Source organism: Perognathus longimembris, chromosome 1 (assembly GCF_023159225.1).
Source record: "Perognathus longimembris pacificus isolate PPM17 chromosome 1, ASM2315922v1, whole genome shotgun sequence".
NCBI lineage: Eukaryota > Metazoa > Chordata > Mammalia > Rodentia > Heteromyidae > Perognathus > Perognathus longimembris.
Genome location: NC_063161.1, coordinates 90,873,319 through 90,886,087, shown reverse-complemented (window position 1 = coordinate 90,886,087; position 12,769 = coordinate 90,873,319). Strand labels below are relative to the sequence as shown.

Below are 12,769 nucleotides of genomic sequence, written 5' to 3'. Positions count from 1 at the left end.
TGATGAGAATCCTTTCCCACAAAGTCTCTGTGTTTCAGCTTCGACCACTGTCTTTAGTAATACAGTAGCTTTGCTATGGTGATTTACTAAAAATCTTTTTCTGACCTATCATGTCAGATGTAGAAGTTCTTATAGTAGTCTTCCTTTGTGATTCAAGCAATAGCTTGGGAGGAAATGAAGTAAAGGATGATGCAGACTAGAAATTGCTAGCCTTGAGCAAAACTGCTCAGGGACAATGCCCAGGCCCTGAGTTCAAGCCCCACAACTGACAAAAAAGAAAAGAAAAGCCTAGTACCCGTGGTACACCTCACACCTGTAATCCTGACTACTCAGGAGGCTGAGATTTGAGGGCTGTGGTTTGTAGTCAGACCCTGCAGGAAAGTCATGTGAGACTCTTATCTCCAAATAACCATCAAAAAAAAGCCAGAAGCAGAACTGTGGTTCACCTAGCACAAGAGCTCAGGAGCAATGCCAAGGACCTGAGTTCAAGCCCCAAGTTCAGCACAAGGAAGAAAGGAAGGAAGGAAGGAAGGAAGGAAGGAAGGAAGGAAGGAAGGAAGGAAGGAAGGAAGGAAGGAAGGAAGGAAGGAAGGAAGGAAGGAAGGAAGGGAGGAAGGGAGGAAGGGAGGGAGGAAGGGAGGAAGGGAGGAAGGGAGGAAGGGAGGAAGGAAGGAAGGAAGGAAGGAAGGAAGGAAGGAAGGAAGGAAGGAAGGAAGGAAGGAAGGAAGGAAGGAAGGAAGGAAGGAAGGAAGGGGGCCAAAGGGGAGGGTGGAGAGGGGGAAGACGGGAGAGAGGAAAAGGAGGAAAGAAGGGGAGGCAGGGAGAGGGAAGAGGAGGGAGACTCTTGAGGGTTAAGGTGTTTTCTCACATTGCTTTTTGCCATACTTTACTGTAAGATCTTTCCATTCTATTACTGTTCACAGTTTGTAAGATCTAATAAAGTCTCAAAGGTTTCATCCTCTAATGACACACCAAAGACACTTGGCTCTTCAGATAATGGTGGTTGGTATGGATTAATGCACTGGATATCTTTGCTTCAAATGGCTTAAGCATCTTAAAAGGAAAGATGTTCTTCTCCATTAAAGGCCAGCAGGACCCTTGGAGAAATGGCTGACTGTTCACACAGGAGGGAACAAGATGAGACTGGAGCGTCTTGTTTTGCCAGGAAGTAAGGGAGTGCCCAAGGAAATGATGGGAGTCTGTCACTGTAACACGGTGTCAGTTTAGAGGGGATCTCATTGCCCAAATCTGGCACAATTTGTGCACCAAGTGACTTCATTGAGTTTGTAACAAATGAGTCAGGGCACCAGGAAGGCTGTTGGAATAGAATGTCAGAGGCCTGGTGAGATGTAGGCAAGGGAGGACTAGGCAGGAAAACCATCCACAGCCATCATGTTGATGATCTGGACCGGGCCAGAATAACTAAACTAAAAGACTCCAAGCCAAGGAGGACATTTGTAGCTCAGTGGCAGACAGTTTGCCTAGCATATACAAGGTTATGTGTTCAATCTCCAGAACTGAAAATAGAAGTTATTCAGAAGGGCTTTTTCATGAGGCACCAGAAAGTGTCTCGCCACAAAATTATGATACAATGCATAAAACAACCAACATCCTGGCCAAGCAACCAAGCATCAGGAATGAGAAGATGGGCACAGCATACATCCATGGGTGACTGCTGAGAAAGACAACATCCATGCATTACTCTAGCCCGGAATCCACACAGAGTCCTCATCTCTAATCCTAAGAAAGGCAGAGACCCAAGTTCCATTGGTATAATGGAGGGGGGTGGGGTTGTATCATTCAAGATCACAAGTAATGAGAGCCTATTGAAATGTTTCACATTAAGAAACTAAAAAGAATCAAATGCAATCTCCACACTAGACTCCATGCTGTGAATGAGAAAATGTCACTAAGAACATTCTTGGACCAACTGACGAAATAGGTTTATGGAAGATGATGGGCACAAATGTCACATCATGGCTACATCTACTGATGTTTAATTGGGCTGTATTTATATAAAAGATATTATCCTTGCTTTTAGTGAAATGCCCTTGAAGCAGCTAGAGGTAAAAACCACCATGTACAAGAGTTCCCTTAAACACAAGAAAAACTGAGGAGAATGTAATCATTTTAACTTCTTTTATCTTTCTTTGTGAGATCAAAGTGAATTGGGAAAAGAACATACCTGCTCCCTGTATATTCCTTGTATATACATTTTTTTTTTTTTTTGCCAGTCCTGGGGCTTGGACTCAGGGCCTGAGCACTGTCCCTGGCTTCTTTTTGCTCAAGGCTAGCACTCTGCCACTTAAGCCACAGCACCGCTTCTGGCCGTTTTCTGTATATGTGGTGCTGAGGAATTGAACCCAGGGCCTCATGTATATAAGGCAAGCACTCTTGCCACTAGGCCATATCCCCAGCCCCCCTTGTATATTCTTAACCTCATTCTCTCAAAAGTGTTTCTACATTAAAAGTAAAAAAAAAAAAAAAAAAAAAAAAAAAAAAAGACTTGGGGGAGGAAGATGGCTACCAAGGAACACAGAGAACTTGAGAAATGACAGGAATTTTCTAGATCATGACTCTGCCTCTGTCTAAACAATTCCCTGTATGCACCAAAAATGACAATTTGGTGATGGGTGACTTTTCCATATTTCAGAAGATATTATGCACTGAATTCAGATTTATATGCATTGAAAGGTAGGAGATAGAGGGGGGCTTGCCTCTTTCTTGAGAGGACTACAGGATGGTCGTATTACAGATGGAAGCAGGTTGGGGATAAGTCACAGATCAAGCCACACGGTTCCCTTTCTAAGCATATTATGGCCCAAACCAACAATAAACTATTTTATACTAGTAACTATTTTAAAATGAACACAATTCTCAAATTGGTTTTTTTTTTAAAAAAAAAAAACACCTCAAAGTAGTCTTGCTCCCAAAAGATTCATCCCACCATCCCAGAATCAGAGAACTTCCTTTACTCTCAGCAGATGCCTCCTGAGGCAGGTGGGGAGAGTTTACACACACTCTCCCTCCCACCTGTGAACAGTCATGAGCACCTGTCCTTCCCATCTCAGTGGTTCCTCCTTCCGAAGCACCTCCTCTGCACTTTTCCTGCATCATCTTGTGATGTCCAGGTAATGTCCATTACACTTTTAGGCCCATCTTCCTCATAGCAATTTAGTAAACTACCCTCCCCTGAGCAGCTTGGAAAACTCATTCCCCGGCCCAAAGCACTATGCCTGGCCCTTTGAAAAAGTCTGCCAAACCACATGCATGAAGACAATGGAACTTAGGAGTGTTTCTCCTTTACTCCTTTTCTTCTAAGAAAGTGACACTCTCTGCCCTATTTTCTCCAGTAGGCAACCTGACCAGGAAGATGATAGCTAGTTCAAAAAACAGGAGTTTGTTAGGTCTAAAAAAAAAAATCAAAACATTTTGGGATTCAGATTTTCCAACTCTTTGTTAAATAGAATGAGAGACTTTAAGTTTATGGCTCAAAAAAAAACTAGAAGAAACTCAAAAGTAAAACATTTCTGTTAAAGCACTATCAAAAAAAATGTCAACAAGCTGCTGGGCAACCTACAACTGGTTAACTAAAATAGAAAATGACGCTGCACCGGTTCCTGAATATACTCACCAAAGTACTGATAGCTAGCACTTACTGAGCACTCTCCAGAAAAAATCCAGAAACATTAGTCCATAGCGAGAAATGCTAGGGCCTGGATTTGAACCCAGGCAATCTGGCCTAAGAATGTACATGTTTAACCCCTGCGCCAGTGTTAGTGGCTGAATTATATCATATTGTTGATATTCACATGTTGAAGTCTCAACCTCTTATATTTCAGAATCTAATTGCCACTAGGCCATATCCCCAGCCCTGTATTTGGAGACATGTTTTCAGAGAGGGGATAAAATAAGTTTAGGCTTTTAGAGCAGGGCCCTCATCTAGTAAGAAACACCAGGGTTGTGTAATACACTATAAAAAGGCTGCTATCTGCAAGTCAAGGAGAAAGCAAACTTGTGACTCCTTGATCTTGGCCTTGAGATGGTAAACTATGTCTCCCAGTCTTGTATTTTCTTATGGTAACCTTAGCAAACAAATATAACCAGCATAGGTTAAATAACAACTCCTCTTTTTTCCCAAGAGTTCCGAGATAAGGGGTATATTCAAAGTTAAGCCATCAGAGTTGGAGATACTCAGCCCCATTAGCAAACCACATCAAGCTTCATTTGACATTAAATAAAAAAATCCCATTTTCTCTCAGTTAATTGCTATCATCCCGATATGTTCTTTCTACCAAATACTACACATCGGTGTTCTTTGCAGAATTCCTTTTTGTCTTACTTTAAGTAAGGAACTGATAAGGAATTTCTTTCTACTAGAGCCAAAATTATCCTTTCTTTTCCTCATCTACTCCTGATGAGAAGTCACACTGGCATCCGGAAATTCCTCTACACAGTAGCTTTTCCCTTTCTGTGCCCTTAAGTACCAGCACTGCAGTGGTCTGCTGAAAGCCCTTCAGAAACGTCCCGCGGAGACTTGCTTAATTAGAGAGTCGCTGGCTGGGGGGCCAGGATCCTAACTCCCATTTTCGAAGTGGAGTTTCTTCAAGAGCAAATCTACCACTTTTTGCCATAAACTAACTTCTCTGGATCTAGTTTCTTCTATGGTAGATCTAATCCACCTACTGTTGAGACCTGAACTTTCCCTCTAACTGTATGACTCTTCTGGTATCTTCAGAGTCACTGACTATCCCTTTAGCTCAAAAATAAAGAAATGGACTATGCTACAATAAAGGAAGCTGGAACTAGGTGCTGATGGCTCACAGCTATAACTCTAGCTACTCAAGAGGTTGAGATCCAAGGATAATGGTTCGAAACCAGCCTTGGGAAGAAATGTCATATGAGATTCTCATCTCCAATTAACCACTAAAAATCTGGAAGTGGAACTGTAGCTCAAGTACTAGAGTGCTAGCCCTGGGTGTGTGTGGGGGAGCATTCTCAGGGACAGTGCCCAGGCCCTGAATTCAAGTCTTAGAACTGGCACAGAAAGAAAGAAAGAAAGAAAGAAAGAAAGAAAGAAAGAAAGAAAGAAAGAAAGAAAGAAAGAAAGAAAGAAAGAAAGAAAGAAAGAAAGAAAGGAAGGAAGGAAGGAAGGAAGGAAGGAAGGAAGGAAGGAAGGAAGGAAGGAGGAGGAGGAGGAGGGAGGGAGAGAGAGAGAGGGAGGGAGGGAGGGAGGGAAGAGGAAGGAAGGAAGGAGAGAGGAAGGAAGGAAAAGAGGAAGGGAGGGAGGGAGGGAGGAGGAAGGAGGAGGGAAGGAGGGGGAGAGGAGGGAGGATGGGAAGAGGAGGGGAAGAAAAGAGAGAAAAAGGGAGAAAGAATAAGAAAAAGGAAGGAAAGAGAAAAGAAGGAATGAAAGAAAGGAGAAGAATTAAGAAACAAATTGGAACTTAAGTCCATCTTTGAGCCTCTGAATGACTCCATGAAGTTTGGAAACTGTTTTTCACAGGAAAATGATCACTGAGAAGGTGTGCTAGCCCCATAGTCCCAGCTAGGCATGAGTCAAAGGGGAGTCCTGGGAAGTCAGATCAGAGTTGGGGTAAGAGTGAGGCAGGGGTCCTGGAGTTCAGAAGGCTTTCTCATCACCTGGATTAAATGTGGCTTTTAAGACAAAGAACTTACCCACATTCCTCCCCTACTCCGAGTTCAAAAGCAAGCATTTTATATCAGGCAAGTAGGTTCATGAGCAATGCCTATGGCTAGGCTTAATGTATCATTTTTCAAACACACAGCCATCTTTGGTCATGCTTTTGGCATATTCCAGTCACCATCCTTCATACACTGCAAATAAAGCTAAGGAGCTAAGGATTTCAGAATGAACTAAGTTTCTGTCTGCTCTTGAAAAGAAAAGGTGTGCAACTAAAGCCCTATCTGCTCCTTGTTTGGTTTGTTTTCTTGGCAGAGGGAGCAGTCTGGCCAAGAATACAAATGAAGCCCTGAGTCCTATTAAGCAAGGTAGCAAACTGTCATTTAATCCTCCCCCTTAACAAATTTAGCCTGATAACAGCCTGGAAGGCCGGATTCAATTCAGAATTCTCAGATTCCTCAAGAGTTCTAGGCTAGACATGGAAGGGCAGCCCTGGCCAATGGACAGAGTCCCTTCCTTCCCCACCTGGCCACCCTCTGTCCCCCGGAAGCCATTTCCCCCCCCCCAAAAAAAAAAAAAGAAAAAGAAAAACTCCTCCACAATCTTAGCAAGCAGCTGCCACTTGGGGCACTCTGAGGGCATACTGTCCACCTCCTACTGGCTGAGACCCTAGCAGAGAGGGCTTGGTGCCATTTGAGCAGGGAATTACACTGGGGCCTTGTGGGAGTGGGCAGTGTGGACTCTGGGGTAGACAGGCCCTTGGACTTGCAGACTTCCAGCTCCATGGGGACAGCACAGCCTGGGAAAATCAGACCAGGGCCTCTTTTCTTTTACTTTCTGTTGTTGGGAGATGGACGCTCAAACTCAGCACACTTTGTTCATTGGCTGGTGCTCTACCAACTGAGCCATGCCTCCAACCCCAGACCAGGCCCTCTTGAGTTTAATACAGGAGAATCTTGTGCCCAGGCCTAAATAGTGTACTGACTGTCTCCTCTATTTTCTCCTAACTGCATCCACTTGCCTTTGCTTTAAGCATTCCAGAATGGTGACTACTTAAACATATTAAAGAATGAACAGGCAGACAGTAGAAGAGAGGATTCCTATCTGGAAAGCAAGCTATTTAGAAAATCGTGGGCAGCTGGTGTTTCGGTGTGAAAGAAGGGAAAGGCCAGTATTCCTTTTACTGGATTGCAGGCATTCTATATGGCTGGGGCAGAAGCCTTGCCTTAGAGTCTTAAACAGTTTTCTTTCTGTTTCTGAAAGACCTTCGCACAGGCCAAACGAGGCTGATGAACTAAGGAAAGCATAGCTGGGTCAGCAGCAAATCCACAGGCCTCATCCTTCCAGTGGACCCATGGGAGCCAGGGGGAGGAAATCAGGGAGTCAGAAGGGAGGCTAAGGACATGGACTCCACTCCCACCAACTGGCCTGGCCTGCCTGCTCTGCCTTTTCTTCATCCGGGCAAGTTTGTCCTTTTTCTAGGTATCCATTTCTAATTCTCTAAAGGGGAGAGAAAGCCTGCTGCCTGTATCATCAGCTGAGGCCCATAAGAACTCTAAAGTCCTACACCTGGTCAACCCTAGTCACCCTGTTAGAATTTAGTTGTGCAGGCCAGAGCTAGCGATGAACCCGTGGTGTGTGTCAGGCAGAGCTCCCTGCCACAGTTTCACTACCCAAGTTGGGGTTCTGCAGAAGGGCAAACCAGAAAAGGTGGTGGAAGCAGACAAGAGATCAGGGTTAAGTCCTAGCCCTTTTTCAGATAGGGGCTTAAGAAGGAGGGGAGTCTGAAAGTTTTTGCCGAGTGGCAAAAACATACAAAATGCCTGGTACCAAAGATCTCCCCCCCACCCCCACCCCCGAGTTGCCGGCCTCCAGGAACCAACCCCTCTCCCTAGGAATAATAACGAATCAGAGTTTCACACCGCAGGACTCCAGGCCCGGGAGTGAAGGGGGCCGGGACGAGAACCCCCGGATCTCTGGGCGGGGAAGACGCAGTCACTCACCCAGCAGTAGCAGCTTGAGCTCGCGGCGCGCGTCCTTCTTGTCGCGGCGGAGCTGGCGCTCGATCTCCGCGCTGATGCGCTGCGACTCCTTCTCCTCGGCCGACAGACAGCAGCACCCCGCCATCGTGCGCCCCGACACCCGACGGGGCGGCGCGGACGCTGCCGATCACCCGCCCGGACACTCGCCAGGCACGAGAGAAAACACCTGGCGCGACCGGAGTTTGGAAGGAGGAGGCCGGGTCGCTTGGGTTTAATGCTTCCTGGAGGGTCAGCTGTGAGGCAGGGGCGGGCCCCGGGCGCTGGCGGAGGGACTCGAGGGCACTCCGAAGCCAGGGACGAGGCCCGGCGAGCCGAGAGGTTGGGGTGCGCGCGCTCCTTGGCACGGTAGCGGGACACCCAGTCAAGCGCTGAGCGCGCGCAAAAGAAAAAGTTGGAGTGTCAGGGCCGGAGCTGTTGGGATGGGGGAGCACGGTAGAAAGTGGGATCGTCGGGGGTGGGGAAGTGAGCAGTAGCCCAGGCGCGGGGTGGAGGCAAAAGATCCAGCCGGCTGATGTCTATCTAGAAAGTTCCAAAACCTCAGCTGCGTCTGCGGACTGGGAAAGGCTCCGGCCGGCGCTGCTGGCCCCAAGGGGAGGGAAGGAGGCGGGGCGTCTCGAACCTGCAGCCTTGGCGTCTGCCCAACGTGGCACTGGGGGAGGAGGCAAAGCGGGGAGTTTGAGGAGTAGGGGGTGCGGGGTCAGCCCACCACACCTGGCTGTGCAAGTCGGGGGGCACACACACACGTACACCCCCACACACCCCCACACACTCCGCCCAGCTCACTATCAGCAGCAGCTATGGCCGCCGGGTGCTTCTGGTTGCCAGAGCCGGGGTCCCGTAGGTGAGCAGAGTTTCCGCCAAGTCCCAGCCTCCGAGTTGGCGGTGGGTGGGAAGCGGGGAGCCCGGCCCGGTCCCTGGTCCCTGCCGCCGGGGCAGACGACGTGCTAGCACCTAGGTGGAAGTCTGCACCCCGAGAGGAAGAGATGAAGCTTGCACACCCGCCTCTGCACCCCTCACACTCCCGGGACGACCCCAGCCCAGCGCGCGGCAGGGGAAGGGCGGCGGTCGGCGATCGTGGGGCTTCAGTTATAAAAGCTGAGCACACCGCCGAGGATACACAGCCCCCACCCAGGCCGCCTCAGCCCCGGATGCGGAGGGTTGGGTGGGAAACCACGGCTGCTTTGCATTTGCTTGGTAAGGAAAGGCTGGCACTTTTCCCGGCACACCTGGCCACTTCCTGCCCTGGTCCTGAAGCTGCCAGTCCGGTCCCCAGCCTGCGATGAGAACCTAGAAACTTGAAAGCACCGCTTTCCAACCCCAGTGGCAAGCTAGACTGCCAGGAACATCGGGCTTGAGACGGTGCAGGAAACCAGAGGCGCAAGCTAAAGGAGGCGAGGGGAGGGCATCCCGTGGGCCACAGCAAGGAACATTCTTTTCCTTCCCTTCAATGACACCTGTCAGGGTGTTAGGCAATTAATTAGCTAATGCTTCCTCTAAAGAGAGCACTTCCAGGCCTTCAGGGTGAGTAGTACACATTGCATTCATTTCATTCAGCATTGGCAGTGGAGGGGTACTTGTCATTCTGTAAAGAACTTGGCATCGTGTTTCGTCTGCCCTGCTGCTGGGTATTATTTAGTTTACAACTTAAGAAATATAGGCGAATCAGGCATTTAAAAATGAACGCATGCTTTCTTAGAGGTTTTAACTCGTAGCTCCCCAGCCAGCATAACTCGACGGTAACAGTGACCCCTACGGGTGAGCGATCCTGGGACATATATCTGTTAGTTCTTCCCTAGTGGAGGGCTCTCTCCCTTAGTTCTTACAGAGTATTTGACCATTTGAGAACAAGACTTCTTGGCTTATCAAACAAATGGTTGTGTCATAATTATGAGTAATTTTTAAAAAATTACTTAAAAAGTGCTAATTAGAATTAACTGGAATAACCAACCTGTTAGCTCTCAAATGGTTAAGACTTCAAGAGTTAGGAAGCATAAATCGTTGTCTATCTTTACTGGGCTGGTCAACTTGGTATATATGGTAGAAACCTTAAATTTGTTTGTCTCCTTTGACAGGGCCAATAATTTCTCCCAAGAGAAACAATCAGAGGCCAGGCATAGTGACTCATGCCTGTAATCCCAGCACTTGGAAGGCAGAAACAGGAAGATTTTGAGTTCAAGGCTAGCCTCAGCTACATAGTAGACCCTATCTCAAAACAAACAATAATCAAGAAAATGTGTCATCATTTGTGGGTATTTTATTTATGACAACAACCCCCCCAACAACTGAAACATCAACATAGAGAATAGTCAAATAATGATTTATCCATGCAATACAGAAGTGTGTAGTCATTAAAAACTGTAAATATGTGAGCATTACATAGTGAGTCACCCACAATGATTAGTTAATGACAGATTGCATATGACTTGGGGGTCCCACAAGATTACAGTGAGAGTGCTGGCCTAGCATTTGTGAGGCCCTAGGTTTGACCCTTACCAGGGGGGAAAAAATTACATGATCAAGGGACAATATAACCACTAATCATCACCTTAGTTTGCGTAAATAATGTTCAGAGACAAGTAAAATCACCTAACTACACATTTATTGGAATGTATTCCCATTGTTAAGGGATAGGTGACTACAAATAAATAACAATTAGGGGAAGAATCTTCAAAATACATTAAGCACTGTGGCATACTACGCCTGTGGTCCTCACACTTAAGAACCTGAGGTAAGGGGCTCTCAAGTTGGAGTCCAGCCAGAGCTACAAAATGAGTTCAAGGCCAACCTGGGCTACCATAGGAAGACTCTGTCTCCATGACACAATACAAAATATAACAAGTCTAGCAGTGGTGGCTCATGCCTGTAATCCTAGCTTCCCAGGAGGCTGACATCTGAGGATTGCTATTCAAAGCCAAACCTGGTAGGTAAGTCCATGAGACTCTTACCTCCAATTAGCCACCAGAAAGCCAGATGTGGAGTTGTGGCTCAAGGGATAAGGCAATAGCTTTGCGCAGAAAAGCTAAGGATAGGTACCCAGACCCCTGTGTTCAAGTCCTAGTAAAGGGGAGTGGGGGCTCAAATTGGTTCACAATCCAGGCCAGCCCTGACATAAACCAAGACCTATCTTGAAAAAAAAACAAAACCAATCAAAGAAGAAAAAAAAAAGCCCACCAGTATAACCAGGTACTAGCAAGTGGCTCAGGTGGTGGAGTGCTTGCTTAATTAGCATGAGGTTATGAGTTCAAGCCTCAATACCACCAGAAAAGTTACAAATGTAAACTGAAAGATTTTTATTGATTATTGCTGGTGAGAACTATAAAACTGAAACCTCACAAGACACTTCATTTTATATTTCTGTATCTGTCTCTGTTCTCCTTATCTTTAAGGCCTAGGGCTGGGTAGGATGAGAGTCATTTTATATTACAAATGAAAAACATCTTTCCAGAAAGTGTTAGTTGTAAAAAAAAAAGTTCTTTGCACAAAATACTATCATTTCCTTATTATTCCAAAATTCTTGCAGTTCAGTCTTGTTTCTTTTGCAGGTTAGAGCTCAGACTAGACATGACTTTCAGATGTGTGCACTAGCTGAGCAGACTGTGTATGTAAGCTAAGTGTGCATTCCCCAGAATGTGCATCCAATCGCTGCCGGCCCTGTGCCAGACACAAGCAGCCGGTGCTGAACATCCATGGCCTCATTTCAACAGCTCACCCTACCCCCTGTTTCTTCTTCAACAGTTATTTATAGAGAAAGGGATCTCTCTCTCTCTTTCTCTCTCTCTCTCTCTCTCTCTCACACACACACACACACACACACTTCATGAAGATTTATATACAGCAATGCTCTTTCAGATTTCTTTCATTGGCCAAAACTTCACAAAAATGAATGCCCTTCAAAGAAGAAATGTTGAATAATGTATGTTCCTTTCACAGTATGTAATATTACCTGGCCTCTAAAAAGAATGAACCAGAGGAAACCAGTTTACCTCACACACACACACACGTGTGTGTGTGTGAGAGAGAGACAGAGAGAGTTTGTCCTTGCTCACTCTAATTGTAGATTAGCAAATCTTAGCAGACTGAAGAAAAGTTTAAATCAACTTCCACAATGGTGGAAGATGGAGAAAAAAAAACACTAAGTCCACAACAAATGAGGTCCCAATTCTAGAGACCTATCGTGTCACACACACACACCCCTCTTTCCCTGCCTATAGGGAATGACTATCTGGTTGTTAATTCATAACTTCAAAGAAAGATATAATAAAAGCAAGGGAAGATACTGCCCTGTTATAAATGTATATCACCTTGGAAGTTTAACAAGTCACTTAAAGCATAAATGCTCTGACATGCTTACATAGACATACACAGAGAAGCGAGTCTGTCAACACTACTTCTATTATAGGAGCCCATGATGTGACTTCTATATTTTGTTTCTCATCCAAGAATACCTTGCAGAAATCTTTTTAGGTAAACTGGTTTACTCTGGTTCATTCTTTTTAGAGGCCTTGTAATATTCCAAACTGTGAAAGAAACATACATTATTCAATATTTCCTCTTTGAAGGGCATTCATTTTTGTGAGGTTTTGGCCAATAAAACAAATCTGAAAGATCATTCTGTATATAAATCTTCATGAACTGCACAAGTGTTTGTATTTCGATGGGATAGATTCCCAGGAAGGGGATTGCTGTTTTAAAAGATATATACATTCTTTTTATTTTAATAGATGTGGCCAGATTCCCATCTCCCTACATCCCCACCAGCAATAAATATTATTGCTCATTAACTTTTGGCATCCTGAAGGGAATAAAATCATATTAAAGTGTTGCTTTCCTCTTGCTGACTATTCATGAATTTGCTCTACTCTTCATCGGCTTGTTAGCTACCCTGTGAATTGTTTATTCATATCCTCTGCACATTTTTTTAAAAATTGGGTCATTTGTCTCTCTCTTGAAAAGCTATAAACTCTCCAATATTACATATGAGTTTTTTTGTCCTCTGAATTACTGCCTTGCAAAAGTATATTGTTTGTCATTTATCATTCTAATGTTGTTGTTTGGCATATAAAAGATTTGGGTAGCTTACAGA

The 12,769-nt window shown here is 45.5% G+C and overlaps 1 protein-coding gene across 2 annotated transcripts in view; it reads right to left on the bottom strand.

Moving 5' to 3' along the window:
- Nucleotides 1–8,231, bottom strand: part of Gna14 (G protein subunit alpha 14) — a 165,857-nt gene extending 157,626 nt beyond the window's left edge. For both annotated transcript variants that reach the window (XM_048332104.1, XM_048332095.1), the window contains exon 1: nt 7,648–8,231. In XM_048332104.1, coding sequence (XP_048188061.1) covers nt 7,648–7,771 — 124 coding nt within the window. In that variant the 5' untranslated portion in view covers nt 7,772–8,231. The remainder of the gene's footprint in view (nt 1–7,647) is intronic.
- Between the last annotated feature and the right edge of the window lie 4,538 nt (nt 8,232–12,769).